This window comes from Cetorhinus maximus, chromosome 16 (genome assembly GCF_964194155.1).
Source record: "Cetorhinus maximus chromosome 16, sCetMax3.hap1.1, whole genome shotgun sequence".
NCBI classification, from domain to species: Eukaryota; Metazoa; Chordata; class Chondrichthyes; order Lamniformes; family Cetorhinidae; genus Cetorhinus; species Cetorhinus maximus.
In genome coordinates this window covers 9,199,850-9,223,458 of record NC_135894.1, presented here as the reverse complement: position 1 = coordinate 9,223,458, position 23,609 = coordinate 9,199,850, and the positions used below count along the sequence as shown (strand labels likewise).

Below are 23,609 nucleotides of genomic sequence, written 5' to 3'. Positions count from 1 at the left end.
CCTGTGTCACCTAGAAGGACACGGGCAGCAAATAGCTGGGAGCACCACCACCTGTAAGCCCCCCTCCAAGTCACTCACCATCCTGGCTTGGACCCGAATTGTTGTTCCTTCACTGTTGCTGGGTCAAAATCTGGAACTCCCTTCCTAACAGCACTGAATGTATCTACGCTACATGGTCTGCAGCAGTTTAAGAAGTTGGTTCACCATCACCTTCTCAAGGGCAATGAAGGACAGGCAATAAATACTGGCTTTACAGCAACATCCACATCACATGAAAGAATATAAAAGTTGAGAAGATGCTGAAATGGGGAAGTAAGTAGCAGATGAAACGCACTGTCAGTAAAGGCAGTACAATTTAGTTGAAAAATGAGTAATTATGCTGGATGATGTGGAGGAACAAAGGCACTTGGAGATTGCAGGGCTGGGTGACAGCTTTACAAAACCTTAAAAGAAGCATGCCAAGTGGATAAGGCTATTAAAAAATGCTAATAGAATACTGGACATTATGGCAAGATATAAAATATAAAAGTCAAATATAATGGCATATCTCCAAATTAACAGAAGGCTGCCAGGCCCTCTAGACTCCTGCTCAGAAGGTTGTGGAGCAGAGAGCTATGGAAGTCAATGCCAGGAATCAAGGCCTGAGGATGTAGCGCTGCAATAAATTCAGAGATCTCATCAGTGGTCAAGCTCAGCGTGCATCTTTTTTTTATTCATTCATGGGATGTAGGCATTGCTTGCTGGGCCAGCATTTATTGCCCATCCCTAATTGCCCTTGAGAAGGTGGTGGTGAGCTGCCTTCTTGAACCACTGCTGTCCATGGGGTGTAGATACACACTTAGTGCTGATAGAAATGGAGTTGATTTTGATCCAGCAACATTGAAGGAACGGCAATTTCATTCCAAGTCAGGATGGTGCGTGACTTGGGGGGGGAGTTGCAGGCAGTGGTGTTCCCATGTGTCTGCTGCCCTTATCCTTCTAGGCGGCAGAGGTCAAGGATTTGGAAGGAGCCTTGGTGAGTTGCTGCAGTGCATCTTGTAGATGGTACACACTCCTGCCACTGTGCGTCGGTGGTGGAGGGAGTGAATGTTTTAAGGTGGTGGATGGGGTGCCAATTAAGTGGTCTGCTTTGTCCTGGATGGTGTCGAGCTTTTTGAGTGTTGTGGGAGCTACACTCATCCAGGCAAATGGAAAGTATTCCATCACACTCTTGACTTGTGCCTTGTAGATGGTGGACAGGATTTGGGGAGTCGGGAGGCGAATTACTGCAGAATTCCCAGCCTCTGACCTGCTGTCGTAGCCACAGTATTTATATGGCTGGTCCAGTTAAGTTTGGGGTCAATGGTAACCCCCAGGATGTTGATAGTGGGCGATCTAGTGATGGTGATGCCATTGAATGTCAAGGGGTGATGGGTTGGATTCTCTCTTAATGGAGATGGTCATTGTCTGGCACTTGTGTGGTACAAATGTTACTTGCCACTTATCAGCCCAAACCTGAATGTCATCCAGGTCTTGGTGCATATGGATATGGACTGCTTCCATATGTAGCAAATCCTGCCAACTGAACCACCAGCCTGAGCCAACTGTCAATTTGCCACACTCCCATCACTTTCTTTACCCCAGAGGGCTGTGGATGCTCCATGTGCATTTATGGCTGAGGTAGAAGAATTATTTGGTCTTTGAGGAAATCGAGGGATATGGGGAGTGGGTGGGAAAGTGGAGCTGAAGCCTAAGGTCAGCTATGATCACATTGAATGGCAGAGCAGGCTTGACGGGCTGAATGGCCCTCTCCTGCTCCTATTTCTTATGTCCTTACTCACCTATCAACAATCTCTATTAATCAGGGCTTGAACTTCACATCCATAGCTTCGGTTCAACCTCACAAGCTTAGCTCTGCGTCAAGCCTCACACCCACATCTCACGGTTGGCACACGCTGCAGGTCATTGAAACAAGACAACCACATCACCCAGACACATTGCACCACTCATTGACATAATTCCTTCTCTCTTCCAGGACATGGTGGCCCCCAAGGCAGCAGGAACTAACCAAGAGAGGACAGTGAGCCTGCAGCTTCTAACCTGTACGGAGGAGACAGTGCTGGCCATTATTGGGATGGCCATGCCTGAGGTTGGAGACAGTGGAAGCGTCTCCAGGAAGTACTGGAGAATATGATACCCTCATATCTAATCCTCCTCCTCACGTCTCACCTCCGCCCCCATCCCAGATTCTTATCTGATTTGCAAGCTGCGGATGGTATAAGCATTGCACCTCTTACTTCCCCCTGCTCCCCGCGCCACATCCTTACATTCGCACCGTTCTGCTTTCAGGTATTCAAGAAAATGTTATTCCAGTTCTGAGGAAGGGTTATTGACCTGCTGTCTCTCTTCAAGATCGGCCTGATCCCCTGACAATTTCCAGCATTTCGCCTTTTTACCCCAAGAAGTGCAACTTGGCCAGGCAGTAGAGGAGCAGCAAGAAGACAAGGGATGATGAAGATCACTTGGTCTCTCCCTCGCAGCCGCCAGCTCAAATACTGACACATTGTGGGTGGGATTTTTCCAGCCCCGCCCGCTGCTGGGATTGTCTGGACTTTTGTCTGGGACCCCGCGGTGGGTCCCATCACAGCGGACCCCGAAAAATGCAGCCTGCATGTAATTTAGAGGTTAACATGGACGTGAGACACTGGAAAGGAGCGACCTGCAGCTAGGGAAAGGGGGCAAGGCTGGCACAGGCCCCAGCTCACCACAGGGCACGACTGCACAGCGGCTCTGCCACAGAGAACTCAGATGAACACTTTGGTGGCGCAGCGTACAGAAGATGGGTACGCAGGACAAAATGATCCAGCCGTTGTGAATCATGTCAGAAAGCCTCTGGTTAATGTCAGGAAGCATGCAGGAGTCTGGCATCAGCCTGGCACAGGGTTTGTCGCATAGCCTGGAGCCCATCCTTCCCAGCACAGGGGTGGTGGCCAGTTCTATTCCCGTACTTGTGGACCCGACCATAATGTAGTGTTTGACGGCCGATGTTGCATCTTCCATTGCAGCACAAGCAGCAACCACCCAGCACCCGAGTGCCACAGGAGAAGCTCCGACTGAAGTCACGCAAGGTCGCCTCGCAGCAGTGCAGGCTTGGACTGCTGCCATCATAGCCCCGGGGGCCTGGCAGAGGCTGGGTGGAACACAAACCTGTTGTCCTCTTTCAGGGACACAGCATTTGTCCTCCCACCACTACCACTCCACCAGTGCCCATGCCGTTGCCTGCCAGTCTGCCAGCCCAGGCCACTGCCGCCCTTGCCAAGGTGATGCAGTCAGAAGCCGAGCATGCTAGGCCCAGAACTGACCCCAGTTCACACCCAAGGCCACCTGTTGCCTCCTCTGCTGAAAGTCAGCAGCCCTCCAGCTGCCGTGTTGCAGCCACTGGGGTAGCTCTATGTACGAGGACTAGGACAGCCAAAGGCAGACGGAAGACAGCCACGAAGGGAATGCACAAGGGGTGACTATTGACTTTCATATGCAAAATGGGATGATTCCATTTCTAAACTTGTTTTGGAATATTTGTTTTATATTGGCTTTTATTTCTGCATTGTGCCCAACTGTAATGCTCAATAAGAGAGGGAAGGTGAGATTGAGGTTAGGGAATGGGAATTGGGGTTGTAGTTACTGGTATCAGGTTGGGATGAGTTCTTCCTGGACAGCCAATTCAACAAGTTGAGGCTGCCTCCTCTCTCCCTCCTTAACTGTTTACCTGGTGGTAAGGGCTGTGCTTTCATGATGATGATGAGGTCGTGCAGCATGCAGCAAACCCTGCCAAACCCTGACACACGCTCTGCTGTTTACTGCATGGCTGCACTGTTGCAGACAGGACAGAGGAAGCATTATTTCAGCACGCCAGTGGTTTCCTCTGTCACCTTTTCTGTGGCAGCATGGCTTTCATTTTGTGCATGCGGTGCACTTGTGTGTGGGTGTTGCACATCGGAGTCATCAGCCATGTGGTCAGAGGATAGGCCTTGTCACCCAGTAACCACCCTTTAGTCTGCCATGAGGGTTTGAATGCTGATGGTAAGCGCACTGGCGCTGACAACATCATAACCGCCAAGATACCAGGCATTGACTTGCATAACTCTCTGCTGATGGCCACACGCTATCTGGACATTAAGGGAGTGAAATCCTTTTTGGTTGCAGTGTAGGGTGGAGTTGGCTTATGACACCTGCAAACTGATTTGTGTGAAGTCAGTGTCACCCTGCACCATGGGGAAGTCTGCAATCCTAGTGCAGCCACGTGCTGGCTCTGTCTGTTAATCTCTGGCGAGAGAGAGACTGAGATGTGGTCAGCTCTCAGTGAATGCACAGCCTCCGTTCACAACATGGATGAAAAACTGAAAGATTTTGCCAATAACTCCAGCCCAGAAGAAACCGGATGTATAGAAATGAATTTCCATGCTCACTCTCACAGGCAATGCTGTCCTTCCCCCTGCACTGAGGGTTGTCATTTGGCTGCAGCAGGTTTCACCTTTCACTGAGGATGTCCTTATTGAGTACACATGTTGTATATATTTGTCACTGCGGTTCAGGTAGGAGAGCCCTTCTCCCCATCCTCCTCCTCCCTCTTTATCCTGCTCTGCACCTCCTCTGCTCATTCTCCAAATCCTGCCGTACCCCAAAGGAATACTGACTAATGCTCATGTGTCTGGGAGCCACTGATTGGTGAAGAAGCTTTCAAGTCTGCTAAAACTCCTTCAGCACCTACCACACCACCCATGTTGATTTTTGCAACTTGGAAACAATGATAGAAAGCACCAAACACTAGTACAATTGAAGCAACAATTAGGAGTAATCAACCAGTAAATAGCTGATGACCCCTTTCCATAGCGCTGGTGGTGGGTCCTTCCCTGTTGCTGAATGGATGTTCGGTTGTGCAAGGTTAAGAGAGAGCATTAGTTGGAACGTTAAACTCCAAAATGGCGGCGCTGGTTTCATGCTGATTGACGCCATGAACTGCTTGCTCCACAGCCATCTGACAGCGTTTACTGCACGCACGCTAACTATGCGATTCACCCCAAAAGTGGACAGGAATGCTGCGGATACCATTTTGGAGGTCGAAGGATACTTGTCTCACTCAAAAAGAGGGCACAACAATTCCAGTTTTGCACTGATCGCTCCGAAGTGGCTTCTTCCAAGCTAAACTAATTCTTTCCATGAAGGTTTCATGGAATATGCGTTAAATCCAACAGAGAAGCACCTTCTATTATTCTTCACAGAATGCTTCTTCAACCCCTGTATCCTATCCCCTCAAAATGACTTATTAGGAGATTTAATGTGATGTTTAAAAGTCAAAGAATTCTTAGTGATTCTTATTTTTTTAAATCTGGCCACGTCAGTCTTATTTTGAAATTGTGAACGATGATGGTTTTGTTGGTGGTTGCTGCCTCGAATGAATACGGTGGAAGGTTTTAGTCTTGGGCCACAGCATGTTTTGTCAGAGAGTCAGAAAAGATTAGAAACATGAAGTGTATTTTACATTGCTGCCCAAATCATGTCTACTCCACTGAGTCGGACAGTCTAATGCAGATAGATTAACGTGCAGAGTTGATGCTGAGACTGCCCCTCGTGATCCATTGATAACTGTATCTTCACTAAGAATAATTCTCAGCACATACAATGGGCCTCATTACCTCCTCCTGTGGTGGTGCCTCGAGTGAGTCAAGAGGCAACGGGGTTAAAAAAATATCGATGGGAATTCTTTGTAACCGGATTTTTTTTGTTTTTTTTTGAAAAAGCGTTGGGATTCCTTCTTTAAAATAAACGGCCACCACACACACACAACCTCCTGGAACAGGATTAAAACAAAATCAGCAGTGAGTGGGCCCCTTAATGATGGATGCAGGTCTGAGGCACAGGAGCTTTCCAGCTGACCTTTGCACTCTTAACGGGGCCACAAATCATGTTTCACCTCCGACTGCAATTGCTCCACCTACAGGTCATGTTTAAAACTGTTCACATCTCTCGCTGTGCTCACCCCTTGGATTTTTCTTTAAACTAAGACATTCAAGTTTATATTTTTAACTTTTAAATATTCACCTTGGATTATAGATGCTTCAGGTTTCCTGAAACTGCTGTGACGCCAGATAAAAGGAGAAAGAGTTTGCATTTATATAGCCCCTTTCACAACTTCAGGATACCCCAAAGAGCTTTACAACAACTTCAATTCGTTTGACGTATAGTCACTGTTGCAATACAGAAAACATACAGTAAGCTCCCATAAACAGCAACGTGATCGTCTGTTTTTAGTAATGTGGGTAATTTACTAGCATATCAGGGCAAACTCCACTGCTTTTCTGTGCTATGGGATCTTTTACAGTCACCTGAGAGGACAGACAGGGTCTCACGTGAACACTTCACCTGAGAGACAGCAACTGCACTGAAATCTTAGCCTAGATTTTACACTCAAGTCTCTCGAGCTGGCTTTGAACCCACAACCTTCTGGCTCAGAGACAAGAGTGCTATCGCTGAGTTACAGCTGACACTATAAACAGGCATTCGTTGCTCCCAACGCGGTCTCCTCTACATTGGAGAGACCAAACGCAAACTAGGCGACCGTTTTGCGGAACACCTGCGGTCTGTCCGCAAGAAAGACCCAAACCTCCCTGTCGCTTGCCATTTTAACACTCCACTCTGTTCTCTTGCCCACATGTCTGTCCTTGGCTTGCTGCATTGTTCCAGTGAAGCCCAACGCAAACTGGAGGAACAGCACCTCATCTTCCGACTAGGCACTTTACAGCCTTCCGGGCTGAATATTGAATTCAACAACTTTAGATATTAAACTCCCCCTCCCCCCATCCCCACCCCGTTTCTATCCCCCTCACACCCCCCGCTTTATTTATTTTTTTTTCAATAATTTATATAGATTCTTCTTTCCCCACCTATTTCCATTATTTTTAAATCTAAAACTAAAACCTTGTTAGCCTTTCCACCCCACCCCCACTAGAGCTGTACTTTGAATATCCTGTCCTCCATTCTTAATTAGCACTTTTCTCAGACAAAACACCTCTTTGACCCTTTTGTCTGTGACATCTTTTGATTATCTGCTCATCTCCACAATCACCACACCCTCAATGTGTCTCTCTCCCCCCACCCCCACCCCCCCACCCCCCCGCCCCCCCCCCACCTTAAACCAATTTATATTTCTCCCTTCTTCTAACTATGCTTCAGTTCTGCCGAAGGGCCATGAAGGCTCGAAACGTTAACTGATTTCTTCTCCGCCGATGCTGCCAGACCTGCTGAGTTTTTCCAGGTAATTCTGTTTTTGTACTATAAACAGGGGCAGGACTGGCTTTGCATATAAATGTAAATCAATAGATTGAGGCCCTGTATAAAAGTAAAGCTAAGGTTGAGGAACTCAGCTCCAATGTGCTCAACTTTCGGGTGGTGGCTTTTGTCTTTGATTTCCAAATATTGTTAATTGAATGAGGAAGTTTTGAGTGAGATTTGAACATCACCACCTGGTGGAACATTCAAACTGGAAACAGGACTATCAACGGAACAAATTTAGCAATCAAGTCTGTAACATTAGTATACATAATTTGATGTCTACCTGGAGTTTAATATCCATTTCAGACATTCCAAAGGCAAAGGGGGCATTTAATGCCGGTGCCTGATACTGGAAGCAGCAGAGAGAGGAACAGAGGGGTTTCAATCACATTACCGTGAGGTTACCCTTCAGAGGCCCACACATTCTGACTGGAATGGAGAAGCCATCATGACACAATAAGAGGTTAATGGTGGCTATTCACTTTGACTTTCTACAAATTAAGATGTGATCTTCCCTCTTTTCCTTTGCGAAACATGGAGACAAGGTGTCTGCAAATCCCATTGTAGGTTTTAGTCCATCCTTAAACAATAAGGTGTCTGAATTTCGCAAGTGGGTGTAAGGTTCCTTCTCTTAGGTCCATATTTAATTAGGTATTGGTCGCAATAAACTCTTACTTTCTCCATTTCAAATGCCAAAAGTCACATGATATGCTACAGCCATCTTAACAGCTTTTGTGTTTTAAAATAGAGCTTTAAAATTTCTAATATGTTCATGCCTTCACTGGGCATGACAGTGGTCCTGAAAAAAATGAAGCTGAACTAATGCGCTGGAGAATGTGCAGCCTGGTAGTGAAGAGACTTGCATTACGCTATTTGAGCAGAGTGTAATTTTAAACTGGACATTTTGTATTTGTCCCACATGTGGGAAAAAAAATCTGTATAAACATCTAGACAGTTAATTTGGAAAATGGTGCATAATGCCATCTTCCAGAGTGTCTTCAGGAGAGAACTAAAATGCTATGAGCACTAATCCTCCAGAAATGCAGCTCCTGAAGTTTACATATGGCTGCAGCTTCTGATCCATATGTGGAGGACCACTTATGGGGTTTATGTCAAAACTGCTGTAAGAGGTAGCAATTCATTAAGGTACTCCAAAATAATATATCATGGTGAAAAGTGCAAGAAATTTGCCATGTCAAAGTTGTTAACCAACAGTACACACAATTTGGGAAAAGATGTGAGGAATGAGTTTTTCTTCACATGTGGATTTTATTGTCTCACTGTAGATAATGCAACATTTCCACGTCAGTAATCATTTCTGTTTAGGGTTTTTTTTTCTACATTAGGTCACAACCTCTGATTGAAAGCAGCTGCAGTTTTGATTATTAAATACCAGACTTCCATTTCCTGTTAGATTAACAATCAATTTTAAAATACAATTCCATATGACTCGAAGGACAGAACAATTATACATTTTTCACATAAAAGTGCAGTAAGTACTTACATTAAAACCGAAGGAATTCAAGTCATACAGCCCTTAGGGGCTACCCAGGATGAAAATCTGGATTCATAATAGACTGCTTCTATTTTTGCATCACTGGTCAACAGCCTCTAAGAACAATTCATCATTGTTCAGATATTGTGATTTTTGCCTTTGAATAGCAGAGCATTAGTTTATGCTTCACCCACTAGCCCCAGGATTCCAGTCCGGATTCTTTCAGTGAGTTGAATAGTTTTGAAAGAGTTTGGTTCTCTAATAGAATAACAAGGCAGTTTTTGTGATAATTATTAAATCGCTGCAACATTTGCTAAAATTAATGATAGGTTTAGAACATATTTGTACATTGTGTATCGATCTGAAAAGTGTGAATTTGACAAGGTCTGAATTGCTTTCAGAATAAAACCAGAAAATGCTGGGAAAACTCAGCAGCTCTGCAGCATCTGTGGAGAGAGAAACAGAGTTAACGTTTCGAGTCCGTATGACTCTTCTGCAGAGCTGAAGAGAAGTAGAAATGTGATGGATTTTATACTGTTTAAGAGGGGGGTGGAGCAAAATAGAAGGTCAGGGATAGGTGGGAGCTAAGGAGAAATTTGACAAAGATGGCATGGACACAGGGCAAAGGGAGTGTTAATGGCAGTGTTAAAGATTAAAGAAGGTGCTGATAGCCCAGCGAGATGGTTAAACACCATTTTCCCTTAAGAAATCAATGCTGGCTCTTCCTAATCGACCCACATTTTTCTATGTGACTATTAATTCTATCACATATAATTGTTTCTAGAAGCTTCCCCACCACTGAAGTTAAAGTGACTGGTCTGTAATTGCTGGGTTTATCCTTGCAACCTTTTTTGAACAAGGGAATAATGTTTGCAATTCTCCAGTCCTCTGACGCCTCCCCTGAGTCTAGGGAAGGCTGAAAGATTATGGCCAGTGCCCCTGCAATTTCCACTCTCACTTCCTCCAATATCCATGGATGCATCTCACCCAGTCCTGGTGCCTTGTCAAATTTAAGTGCAGACAGTTTATCCAGTACCTTCTCCTTATCAATTTTGAACCCTTCTAGTGACAGAGTCTCCTCCTCTGTCACCAAGGCCTCGGTAGCATCTGCTTCCTTGGTAAAGATAGATGCAAAATATTCATTTAACATCTCAGCCATGCCCCTTGCCTCCATTTTAACTTTTAAAGACCGTTTTACTATTTATATGCCTATAGAAGACTTTGGGATTCCCCTTTATGTTGGCTGCCAGTCTTTTCTCATAATCCCACTTCCCTTCTCTTAGTTGCTTCTTCACCTCCCCTCTGAACCTTTTGTATTCAGCTTGGCTGTCAATTGTATTTTCTACCTGACACCTGTCATAAGCACACTTTTTCTTCTTTATCTTAATTCCTGTCTCCTTTTTCGTCAAGGGAGCTTTGGATTTGTTTGGCCTACCTTTCCCTTTCGAGGGAATATACCTTGACTGTGCATGAACCATTTCTTCTTTGAAGGTAGCCCATTGTTCAGTTACAATTTCCCCCCCCCAACCTTTGGTTCAAGTCTTTCCGGCCCAGCTCCATTCTTGCCCCATTGAAGGCGGCTCTCCCGCAGTTAATTATTCTTACTCTGGATTGCACATTGTCCTTTTCTACCATCATCCTAAACCTTATGATACAATGATCACTGTCTCCTAAATGTTCCCCCGCTGTCACTTGATCTACTTGGCCCACCTCGTTTCTAAGAACCAGGTCCAACAGTGCCTCCTTTCTTGTTGGACTGGACACTGCTTTAGAAAATTCTCCTGAACACACTCCAGGAACTCTTGCCCCTCTCTGCCTTTTACACTACCACCACCACCCCAATCTATATTAGTCCCCCATTATAATTACACTATCGGCTGGGATTTTCCAGCCCCCTTGCAGGCGGGATCCACCGTGGGTGAGACGACGCCCCAACCAGAAGTCCGTTGACTTGCAGCGGGACCAGAAGATCCCAGCAGCGGGCGGGAGCGGAAAATCCCGCCCGGAACGTTTGTAACTCTCTCTAATTTTCCTGCAGATTTATTTCTCTACGTCCTTCCCATTTGTTGGTGGCCTATAGAATAGACTCATTTTGTGATGTTGTGACTTACTGTAAAAGCAATTAACTTTGTGCACAGGGAACAACACTGGGAACAGGCAATGGAGACTGAACCATGAAGGGAGCCATAAAGGGCAAAGAGGGGCAAGAGTTCCTAGAGTGTATTCAGGAGAATTTTCTAAAGCAGTGTCCAGTCCAACAAGCTTGGTTGAAGAGATGGGTTTTCTGAGATGAAGTGGAAGGGAGATTTAGAGAGTGAGTCCCAGATAGAGGACCATTGATAGTTCTGTCACCATCTGACAAAGTGGTGGAGGGGGTGGGGAGAGAGGGAGGAATACACCATCAACCAGTGTCAGAAGAATGGAACATCTGGGAGAGGATAATGGGCTGGGGGAAATTTCAGACACAGGAGACCATGGAGAGCTTTCTAAATGAGAATAAGGTATTATAATTTGAAGCATAAGGGACTAGGGAGGCAGACAAGGTCAGTGAGAATAGAGGTGATGGGCAAATTAGACATTCTACAGAACAGGAGACACGTGACACTGTTTTGGAAGGTTAGAGCCAAATTTGGAGTTTTTGGAGGATGGGAGGCCAGTAAAGAGAGAGTTACGATGAACAAACCTGAAGTTGATAAAGTGTAATGGTTTTAGCAGCAGAGAGGGGAATTATGAGACAATTTCCTCTTAAGGCAAACTGTGTCTTTTTAAGCTTTTAGTCATGTCCTCTGGTTCTCTTAATGTTCTTCAAAACAAAATATTGTTTTATCCACAATATTGAATTTGTTCATTACTTTAAAATAACCTTGGGCTTTGCTGTCCTCCACCATTTTTGAGCTAGAACAGATGCAACTTGCTTAGCCTTTCTTCATCATCGTTTGACAATATAGGCCCCTTTGTCTTAGCTGTATCTCTTTTTCAAGTATTTTTTAAGTAGACAGACCGCAACTGGTTATCCAGTTATTAACATCTCTTTGGGTATAAAGTGTGTGTTAACAATCGGAGAACACGGTGACCAATCACACTAGAGCTCACTATTTTGTGCATCATGGGCAGGATTTTTCACTCGCTATGCCTGAGCGTCAAACAGCGTATGATAAAGTCAGGCGAGCGTCCCGTCATTGCGCATTCGCGCGATATTTTGGTCGGCACATGCGCGTGAGTTGGCAGCGCGCCCGCTGACAATCAAGAGGCCTGTTAAGGTCATTAACGTAAGAATCAATGGTGATTTTTCGTTGCCCATCCAATGTTACGGTGAGCGGACGGGCGAATGGGCCAGGCGGCCTTTGCCTTTTTGAGGGAACCTCATCCAAGGGCGGGTGTTATTAATATGAGATTATATTTCTGATATTAATTTTAAAATAAGGTAAAACTGTTTAGATAGAATTTACGTCAGCTGTATGTTCAGATGACAGATCCTGCAGCGTGGACATTTTTTTCAGCATTTGAAAATCATTATTTATGGCTTTTCAATTCTTCAGCTCCCTGAGCCAGCTTTCTGCCTGGAGGGAGCTTTCTGTGAGCATCCTCCCCCACGCCCACTTCAGCACTTGCAACCCCTCCTGCCCCCACCCCGGTAGCGCTGAGCATTTCAGCGCGCCTTTCACGCTGCCGTTAATTGGCCGGCCAGCGTGAAATTGCAGTCGGGGGCTGATCGCGGGCGGCGGCCTCATTTCCTGGTCGCTCCCGGGCCTGCCAACCACACCCACGCGCCAAACTCAAAATCCTGCCCCATGAGTATATGTGGCACGAAATTTTACATGGGCAGGAAGCACTATCCTGAAGAGGGGAGGAATGTCACTGTAATATTGAAATTAAGTTGCAGTGATATAAATTTGATGTGCACGCAATCCCTCATGGTTTGCATATCACTTTGAGGTGTTCACCTTGGTTCGGTGGTATAACTCTTGTCTCTATTAAGTTAGAAGGTTTTGGATTCAAGTCCCTGAGACTTGAGTCCACAATTCACTTCTGAGTAGTTGGTCATAAAAGATCCCATGACATCATTTCAAATAACAGCAGGGGACTTTTCCCCAGTGTCCTGACCAATATTTCTTGTTCAACCTGCATTATTCAAAACAGATTAGCTGGTCGTTATCGTATTGATGTTTGAGTGATCTTGTATGCAAATTGGCTGCCATATTTCTTACATACAACAGTAACTATGCTTCAAAAAGTACCTCATTGACTATGAAACGCTTTGGGACATCCAGAGGTTGTGAAAGGTATAAATCTATATAAATACAAGTTCTTTCTGTTTATGTAACACTGATACAAAGTAGGCATCCTGTTTTACCAAGAAGAGTACAGGGAAGGTGAATTAAAGCTCCCATTGAGCGATTTAGTAAACGTCTTATGCGTTGCCTTTCTAGAGCTTTTGTGAGAATTGTTGCTATCTATTTTAATCAACTGCTCCATGGTGCCACGATGGGTTTTCTCATGGCCATCTTCTATAGCTATGATTTTTGTAAGAGAAGGAACAACAGTAATGAAGGCAGATTGTCCCAGAAGTGCTCTGTTTGAGGTGGACAGTTGCACAGGCAGCCTCATTGTGCCTGCTTTCTGTCACCCAGGCAAGCATAGAGGGAGCTGGTGAGAGGGTCTGGACGTGTTGATGTCCTGAGAAACAACACCATCACCTATGCCCATTCTGGACATGCCCCTGCTGGTGAATGCTGCTTTAAACTGGCCGCTGATCAGGGTGACAACAGGTCTGCTGACAGAAAATCGGCCTTGCCTTATGGTTCTTTCTAGTTGATCTCTGCTGAAACCAAAGCGAGAGCCTGTTTAGTCTACAGCTTCAGTGAGATAAGTAAGAATATTCATGTGCTGGCAGCAGATGTGTTTCCTCAGCTCCCCTCGCAAGATTTTGAAAGGTTCTTTTTGGCACTGAAAATAGTATGGATGTTAACAATCGTTTCCTACAATTGTTTTAGTGTCCAATGTAACCTTTCAGACTAAAACCAAATCTTTTGAAAAGGTATGTTTACATAGCAGTTAAAAATCCACGTTTTACATTGAACTGGACCAGATAAATTATCCAATTACTTACCCAGTTACCATGGAGCAATGCAGCATATGTTGTGACAGATTTCAATGCTTCTTCAAACTTCAGCAATTTAGATATGGTTAAACCTGGTTTGGATCTTTCACTGTGACCCTTTGACTACTGTAGAACATATGCTCACATAACACAGCTTGAAGAGCATCCTGCTTCAGAATTAAGGTGTTTTGCAAATGACTCAGAAAAATATTATGCTGAAGTTTCCACATGCCTTCTGCTGAACTTACTATCTGATAGAACAGGGGTAAGGCTGAGATTATACGTCACCGACGATACGTTATATGTAATCGCATGGCACAACAACCCAATGTTCATAAAAACAGACAATGCTGGAAAATCTCAGCAGGTCTGGCAGCATCTGTGGAGAGAGAAACAGAGTTAACGTTTCGAGTCCGAATGACTCTTCAGAGCTAGAGAGGTAGAAACGTGATGGATTTTATAATGTTTAAGAGGGGGTGGAGCAGGTGGAGCAAAATAACATAACAATACTGTCAACGGTCCCTTTATTCTGTGCCCATGACATCTTTGTCAATTTTCTCCTGAGCTCTTACCTATCCCTGACCTTCTGTTTTGTTCCAGCGGCTCTACCCCTTCTTAAACGATATAAAACCCATCACATTTCTACTTCCCTTCAGCTCTGGAGAAGAATCATATGGATCGAAACATTAACTCTGTTTCTCTCCCCACAGATGCTGCCAGACCTGCTGAATTTTTCCAGCATTTTCTGTTTTTATTTCAGATTTCCAGCATCCACCATATTTTGCTTTTATTGTAACCCAATGTTCATTATTTGGCAAATTTTTAATTTTACCATTTTTCCATAAAGAAGAAGAATGTTTATTTGGTAATCTGAAAATCATCAGATTTCAAATGTTAGGATACTAGTAACTTGGCTGTTGCTTTCATTATTTTGTCAGGCATTATTTCCTGGACGGCCTCACCTGGAAAAGCCTGTGGCTCAACTTTAACCACTATCTGCAACACATCCGAGGTAACTTAACTGAAGAACACGATGTATGTTTTTGCATGCGAGAAACATTGTGCAGAAAAATATACCCAAACAATATCAGCAACTCATTTGCTAATTTAAATGCTGCTCCTAAAAATATTTGGAAAAATCTGAGATAGAACCATAGAACACTACAGCACAGAAAAACAGGCCATTCGGCCCTTCTAGTCTGTGCCGAAATATTATTCCGCTAGTCCCATTGACCTGCACCCAGTCCATAACCCTCCAGACCTCTCCCATCCATGTATCTATCCAATTTATTCTTAAAACTTAAGAGTGAGCCTGCATTTACTACGTCAGATGGTAGCTCGTTCCACACACTCACCACTCTCTGAGTGAAGAAGTTCCCCCTAATGTTCCCCTAAACCTTTCCCCTTTCACCCTAAAGCCATGTCCTCTCGTGTTTATCTCTCCTAATCTAAGTGGAGCCTACTCACATTTACTCTGTCTATACCCCTCATTATTTTGTAAACTCCTATCAAATCTCCCCTCATTCTTCTATGCTCCAAGGAATAAAGTCCTAACCTGTTTAACCTTTCCCTGTAACTCAACTCCTGAAGACCTGGCAACATCCTAGTAAATCTTCTCTGCACTCTTTCAATCTTACTGATATCCTTCCTGTAGTTAGGCGACCAGAACTGCACACAATACTCCAAAGTTGGCCTCACCAATGTCTTAAACAACCTCACCATAACATCCCAACTCCTATACTCAATACTTTGATTTATGAAGGCCAGTATGCCAAAAACTTTCTATACAACCCTACCTGTGACGCCACTTTCAGGGAATTATGTATCTGAACTCCCAGATCCCTTTGTTCCTCCGCACTCCTCAGTGCCCTACCATTTACTGTGTATGTCCTACCTTGGTTTGTCTTTCCAAAATGCAACACCTCACACTTTTCTACATTAAATTCCATCTGCCATTTTCTGGCCCATTTTTCCAGTTGGTCCAGATCCCTCTGCAAGCTTTGAAAGCCTTCCTCGCTGTCCACAACGCCTCCAATCTTAGTGTCATCAGCAAACTTGCTGATCCAATTTACCACATTATCATCCAAATCATTGATATAGACAACAAACAACAATTGTCCCAGCACAGATCCCTGAGGCACACCACTAGTCACAGACCTCCAGTCTGAGAAGCAATCATCCACTACCACTCTCTGTCTTCTCCATCTTTGTGATAGTCCAAAAAATAGCTGAAGATGTGGTTAACTTTTTCCTTTTCTTTTCCAGTTTGATTTGTCCTATCATCTGTTCATCGTAGCTTGTGCTGGAGCTGGTGCTACTGTCATTGCGCTGGTGAGTGGGGTGCAGTCTATTTAAGCTGAATGCTCTTAAATACATTTCTGCTTTAAAGTCTGCTTAATATGTTCCAAATTAGGGCTCTTATAAGTTAACCCTTTTCACTTAAGATCTGCCATAACAGTTTGGAGATGCTTTATGTAATGTTCACTGCACAGGTCCTACCTTTCAGTAATGGCGTTCTCCCGGCCCAGCCATTTCATTAGTAAACTGTGCTTTGTTAAAGATCTATGCAAATTACTCTTGACTCCAGGAGACTTGAGAAAAGGTAGGAAGTATGCTTTTTGGAGGGGAAAAGAAATTGATGACTTAAGCAATGCACAAACTCACACACTGGACCTGCTTAAGATGTTTGGGATCCTCTACAAAAACAGCCCTGAAGGAGTAGGTACCTATTTTAAGAGTTTGGGTGTACACCTGTAGAAATTTAAGAAGTGTGCAAGCAAAATGGTGCCTCGTCGCACATTCAAATGCAGTTACAATCCTCTCACATGCTCTGATATTCACAAGCTTCCTTGCACTCTGCCACATTCATATCTTATATATTCTCATGTTCAGTCTTCCTTGCATGCTATCAAATTCACATTCTCTCATATTCACACTTATCCTTGTGTGCTCTCACATTTGCAACCAACCTCTCACATACCCTTTCACAAAATCACAGTCTTTGTCCCATATATGTCCTCTGATGCACCAGGAAATTTACTTGCCGATTGAGAGGAAATTCACCCCTCCATGCCCCTTTTCACAATCTCTCAGTCTTACACTTGAATGCTTCCCACTCATTTGGATTCACACACTTTCAACCTTCCCACATTCTGTAACAAGGACTTGATGGCTGTTGCATTTGCAGGGAGGCACAGTGGAAACCTGGCCGAGAAACCTGGAACTACAGGTTTCCTGGATATCCTGTTGAATTAATGATTGAGAAGCTGGCAGGCTCTTGGGTGGGACAGCCTGCAGTAGCAGACCGCACATGAACATTTGAGAATGGGAGGCTGTGGAGAAATCATGGGGAGGTTAGATCATGTGGTGTGGAAGACAGGTTTGCTTGAGGGAGGACGCAGCAAAGTACTCCTACTTGTCCTGGCCTGTAACCAGCACTGTAAAGACACTTACCCATTAGACCCAGCCTTTCTTTAGCTGCAGGGTATCCAATCCACCCATTTTGAGAGTTAAAATTAATTGTGATGAGTCCATGATATAATTGAGTATGCAGCGTAAAGAATAGTGGTAGGAAGCAGGAAGATAGAGAGGTGACAGAATACAAGTTATTTTTTAAGAAATGTTGTTAAAATGAAAAAAAGTCAGAGTGACTGCACCAGGAAGAGTTCAGTTGTTTTATTACACACTATTAGAATTTGAAAGTTGGATACAAACTGTGCAGTTTACTACAGTATATTGGTCTATTATTTTTTCAACGCCATGAATTAAGGATAATGATCACTAATGTCATAACTATTATAATATAAAATTAATTTTGGTCTGAATCTTATTGGATCTTTTTGATAAAGGATACATTGTAATAATGCAATACATTCACAGCAAACACTTGGCAGAAGGAAATGTCTTGGGTAGTCACACAATAATCAAAACTTAAAGGGATACTCAGGTAATCTAAAGACAAACACCTACAGCATTGGGGATACCTCATGGAGCATGACTGATGATTTTATCATTATCATGTGAGAGAGGAGGGGGTAAAGAGGATGGGGGGGTGGGGGTGTTGAATGAGAAAAGGGCAAACTGCACTGTTTTAAGTTTTCTGCCAGGCTGTCTGTAACTTTTGGACTGACCTTAAACCACTCTTTTTATATGTATATTTTACTTGCTTACACCTTTTCTTTTCCAATTTGGTTGAGCTGATCAACCTGTACCACTCTCGATCCTTTTGAGGGTGCTTTTGAGTATCCTGAGAAAGGACCACTAGAGTTAAAGTGTTACCGCTACCTGTGCCTTTTTCTCCCACATTCTGACCCACTGCCAAAACGACCCATTTTCAGCAGAAGAATGAATGGATATCAGTGGAGAATGAGATTTGAATTTGGTGTCTTGAATCTAGGATTCACTGTTCTAGGGCTGCAGATAATCCAGCATTTCTTTTTCAAATTCATTTAATTAGGATATTTATTTATTTTAGGGTTTAAATATACATGCTGATCTTACTTGTGTGACTCTTATCAGGACTATAAGAACAATTAGATGGATGTGCTTGTAGTGCTGTCAAGGTGACCTGTCAAACTTATATGTAGTGGAGAAACTCAGCCGGTCTAACAGCATCTGTGGAGAGAAAAACAGAGTTAACGTTTCAAGTCCCATATGGCTCTTCAGAGCCCTGAAGAAGAGTCATACAATCTCGAAACGTTAACTCTATTTTTCTCTCCCCGGTTGCTGTTAGACCAGCTGAGTTTTTCCAGCATTTTCTGTTTTTGTTTCAGATTTCCAGCATCCCCAGTATTTTGCTTTTGTTTTAGTGATTATATATAGTGATTGATTCTCACTTGTGCCTGTTGATGAATACTGTTTGTGCTGCTTTACAGTAAAAGCTGTTTTTGGGCTAGGGGCTTGCACTATACAGTTTAAAAATGTTGTTATATTAATTGAAAGGCACAGTATTGTTTGTAGTTATTTCTGCCAATATGAATGGATTTTCTTTTCTTGTCAAACTTTATTGCGAGGAGTTTATGTGGTTTTGCAGTGTTGTGTCTGGGGTGTTGGTGTTGGTGAGCATTGTCTTATCACTTTGTTCTGTTTCCTTCTACCAGCTCATCTACATGATGGCTACCACATATAACTTTGCTGTTTTGAAGTTTAAGAGTCAAGAAGACTGCTGCACAAAATTCTAAGTTGCTATAGAAGCAGTATACAGAGCTCTACGAGCCGCACTGAGTAGCTTGAACTACCACTGGCATCATGGACTAAAACAGAACTTATTAATCTGCATTTTACAAAAGAATAATTTGTAAATAGCACAAGAAAGCATCATATAGTATCAACACTTAAAGCACTCTTTTTAGTATCTTATTTGATTTAATATGACTGCCATAAAGGTGTACGATCTGGCTATTTTTGTTTCCAAATACGGGGTCAATGCAAAGAATGTCACCAATGGCTGAATTATATTGAACAAGAGAAACAAAACAAATGGTGCTGTAATTCCTGGCCCACGGTATGCTGTCCCAAGATCCAGCAATAAGTCTGCCATTAATACTGATCTCAGATGGACTAAGAAGCCATTAATTGTTTTTCTAAGTTATTAAATAAATTAACTGCCTTCTATGTTTCCAACCAGCCAATACTTGGGATCTCCCATGAGAATGAACATAAAATACAATGAATAAAAAGGTTAAAACCAGAACTAAGTATCAGATAATAGCTCCATGTGGTTCTGTTTCAATGGTAGTACAGTTACTTTCAAGGAGTTGAAAGCTAATGAAAAAGTTCATGTCACGATGCATAGTAAGAGAAACCCATCATTCTAGTCTAGAAAGACTTTAGGAGTTGCAAAAATTTGGAACATCAGAGTGAGAGAGAAATTCAAAATCAAGAGCACTTGTGTTAATTGTTCATTTTTAAGAAAAGCCAATTGTAAGTCATATTTCAGACGTTTGAGTTGAACTAGTCAACATTACGTAGAATTATTCAATATCAGCTGAGTCAATCAGGACTCTGTAACCTGCCAATAGCATTGCATTAACTGGAGGATGACCTGCTGAGGACAGCATTGTGCAGCTCAGTTGATAGGAAAAGGTTATACATTATTGGTTGATCCCAAATTATTCATTTGCTCACACATTATGCTACTGCAAGTTTATGCACGTTTAGATAACAAGATGCAATCAATTAATTGCTAGATGCCATCAACACAGAATAGTTATCATGCGTCAATGGTTTGTTACAAAGAGATTTCACAACTATTGGTAATAAAATCAAAAAGAAAGTCCAAAAGCCAATTCCTGTGTGTTAAATACTAGAAATTTGCTGGAATAAATCTAGCCTTTTATATCAACCCTTTTCCGCAATCTGCTCAAACTCCACTTCAGTTAACAGAATTCATTCAGATCCACTTTGCCTGGTGCTGCAAATTTGTAATTGCGATGTAGCAATTAAGTTTGTTTGCCACAGGATGGCTAAATTGAAGCTACACTGTAAACAGTTAGGCTGCTTTGAAAATTCAGGTGGCTGATAAATCTCAAGCTAATCAAATTATCTGGTCAGACTAAAACACCATAACTAGTTGAAATCATATGCCCCTCTCCTACCATATTTGTCTTCATCAAGAGTGCCCAGCTCAATAAAAGGAGCACAGAGGCCACTCAGTGAATTGCCTCTCTATAAATACAAATAAATACATTTTGTTTGTTACAAAGTGCACATTTTTCAAAATTTAAAAAAAAATTTATTTCAAAAAATTAGAATTTCCGGTTTAAGACACAATGCACTCTCCGGATAAATCTTTTAAATCAGGTTGAAAACAGTAGGCCCAATTTAAATGTTGCTGGCAGTGGAACCCAAGGACATTTGTGCCATGGTTAAATTAGTTATTATGTATGCAGGACAATGGAAAAATCCATTTGCAGGCATCTTGTACATGCAGCTCTGCTACTTTTTCTACTGTTTTGCAAGATTCACAGAGGAGACAGTTAAGGACACAAAGGGAGCTGTGAACATACATGATCTGGAAAAGGAAATTTCTGCTTAAAAGCTAAATTTGCATTGATTGACATTTTGCACCCATTTAAGCTTTCGAATTTGCTCATTCATGTGGAATATTATCTTCAAAAGATTTCCAGTGTTATGATAATATATAACAGGCTAACATAAGAACTGATTAACTTTGTTTAAAATACTGGGGGAGGTGCTTTGTGCTCTATGACAGAATAGCTTTAAGAATCACATTTCTAAGTTCTGAAAGGGAAATTGTATGGTGAGAGCAACTTTACTGCCTTAAAGGTACTATGTGCATTGAAAAACATTTGCCTAAATTTACTAAATGGCCAATTGAATACATATAGAGCAGCCTTGGTCCTAAGAAATTGACTCCTAAGTAGCCAGATCTTGCACCTGACCCATGGCAAAGATGTTTTGGTTGTTGGAACACGAGATGGTGAGAAATAGGTTGCTTGGTGTAAGAAGTGATTGGAATGTAGGTTGTCTTCTATCCATCCCCCATCCCCGTGAGTAGGGTTCTTCTCTGTGATTTTGGGAATGCACCAGTTTGAGGCTTAGAATGAGATTAAAAGAGTGACTGCGCTAAATACTAATTTTTTTTTCTCCAGTTACAGTGTTGGCAGCCAAGGGTTAGTAAATTGTTTCTTGTTAATTAAGTGTAACACTTGCCTTTGCAGACAATTTTTAAAAAATCTTCAAATGTGCCATTATAATATTTGTTAACCTCAAAACTGCATGCTTTATGCTTGTTTTTAGTCACCTTTTGTTACAAAAATTCCCACATTTCGGCATTATTTAATTTTCTTAATACAGTATTTTGAAATTGTATGTATAGACACTTTATTGACTTTCAATCATTTTTTTCTTCATATACTCAAAATAAACATGCTTTCTTTACAAAATCGCTGCCTTTTCGTGATTTTCATCATTCTTCAGTGAAGTTATACTTTCAGGAATTACACATGTTCCTTTTATTATTTATTTCAAACCCAGATTTGATTTCACCAATCCACCTTCTCTTTTAGTTGGGTGGAAACAACAGGCAAATAAACTTCTTTACAGCTGTTAATTCTGCCTCACAATCATCAGCCAACAAGGGGAACAGGTGATACGGGCTAGCTGTGCTTGTTTTCTTTGCTTTCCTATACAGATCCGACTCCAGCAGTCTAAGCAAGTTATAGCTTAGCTAGCCCACTGAGGACAATTCATTCTTAATAATAATCAAAACTGGGATTCAGACTTGGGCTGTCTGAATCCAGCTCTCTGTTGGTGAAGGTTTTGGTACTGCTCAGAATTGCAAGGTTTTAAATTATATTTAGCAAAATAGCTACTTCTAAAGGATATTTCAGAATAGCATTCAGCAAATCTGTTTCACATTTATGCCTTTCATGTTTTGTCCTTTTCTATAATACAAATATTTTATTGGAAGATAATCCCATGCATGTTATTTTGATAGTGTAGGAATATGCAACACAACATATTGAATCAATCATATAATCGTCAATAATGAGAATCTGATTGTGACTAGATGTTTCCAGTTCATACTGAGAAAATGTATAAAAACTAACATTTTGAAGAAAATCAATGAGTTATAATTTACCATCATTTGGTTGCCAATAATTGCTTGCCCATTTCTCTGTCAACCATCTACTTTTCCCTCTCCCAATCAACCCATGGATAGTTAATTCTTTTCCTCCATTCTGTTCCTCCATTGAGCAACCCAGTAGCAATACCCCATCAGTTTCTTGCTCAAGATCTGGACAAGGTAGTTATCAAACATGCTTTGGCCAGGTATTAGCTATATATTTTTAAACTATATAGCATAAAGCTTTAGTCCCCATCAGCTAGAGATGTTGGAGAATGTAATTTAGATTGAGTTGGACTGGACTCTGTGCAAATTAATGTAGTTAGCACAGGTATGAGTTTGTAGTCCTGGCTAACTTTGATAGTGGTGGTAGACCAAGTGAACTTTACACATATATGAATAATTACATAAGAAATGTTACTTGTTAGTCAATCATTCAACCCAGAGATTATTCTAACCAGAGGAGTTTCCAATTATGTAGCCAAGTCAGAAAACTTGTCAGATGGTACAGTTAGGATTTTCATTCAGTGAAAGGATTTTCTAACCATAATGCATTTAGACAGACATGGATAAGAAAAACAAAGTTGAGGGAACAATTAAGCTGGAACTCCAATTTATTTGCTCTAAAACTCCCAAGCTTGAGTTCACATTTTTGAACATCTAATATTCTGGCTATAGAAACTGAATTTATAGCAAATGCTTGGGTTTTCACAGCAGTAGTCTCACAAGTCTCTTCTACTTTGGACCACTTTCATGTAACACTGCCCTTTTCTCTTTCTGATCTCCTTTGTTCCTTATCACTCCTGAAGAGTTGTATTACTCTTGTAGCCACAAAACTTTTAGAGTTTTTTTTCTCTCCTCTTCGTCATTTGGTCTTCCAATCTGTGCCCCTCTTATTTTGGTCTTTTTCTAATCTTTCTGCCAGTTTCCTCTTATTCAATTATTTGATGAATGAGCAGCTTGTATTAATGTAGACCATAGCCCCAGCTATTTAAATAAGCTTTTTGGCAGTCTTCCTAGGCACTGGGCAGTCTCAAAGCCCCATTCCATTTCACAACCTGAAGTCATGCCATAATTTGTTTTTATGCTTGAGCAAGGTAATAAATGTCAAAACA

At 42.2% G+C, this 23,609-nt stretch overlaps 1 protein-coding gene across 4 annotated transcripts in view; it reads left to right on the top strand.

Moving 5' to 3' along the window:
• The window catches only part of gpm6bb (glycoprotein M6Bb), a 209,140-nt gene that overhangs the window by 182,356 nt on the left and 3,175 nt on the right, over nt 1-23,609 (top strand). For 2 of the 4 annotated variants that reach the window (XM_078559358.1, XM_078559357.1), the window contains exons 5-7: nt 14,843-14,916; nt 16,170-16,235; nt 19,004-21,811. In XM_078559358.1, coding sequence (XP_078415484.1) covers nt 14,843-14,916; nt 16,170-16,235; nt 19,004-19,084 — 221 coding nt within the window. In that variant the 3' untranslated portion in view covers nt 19,085-21,811. Of the gene's footprint in view, nt 1-14,842; nt 14,917-16,169; nt 16,236-19,003; nt 21,812-23,609 lie in introns of those variants that run through there. The other 2 variants (XM_078559356.1, XM_078559355.1) reach the window with 1 other exon arrangement.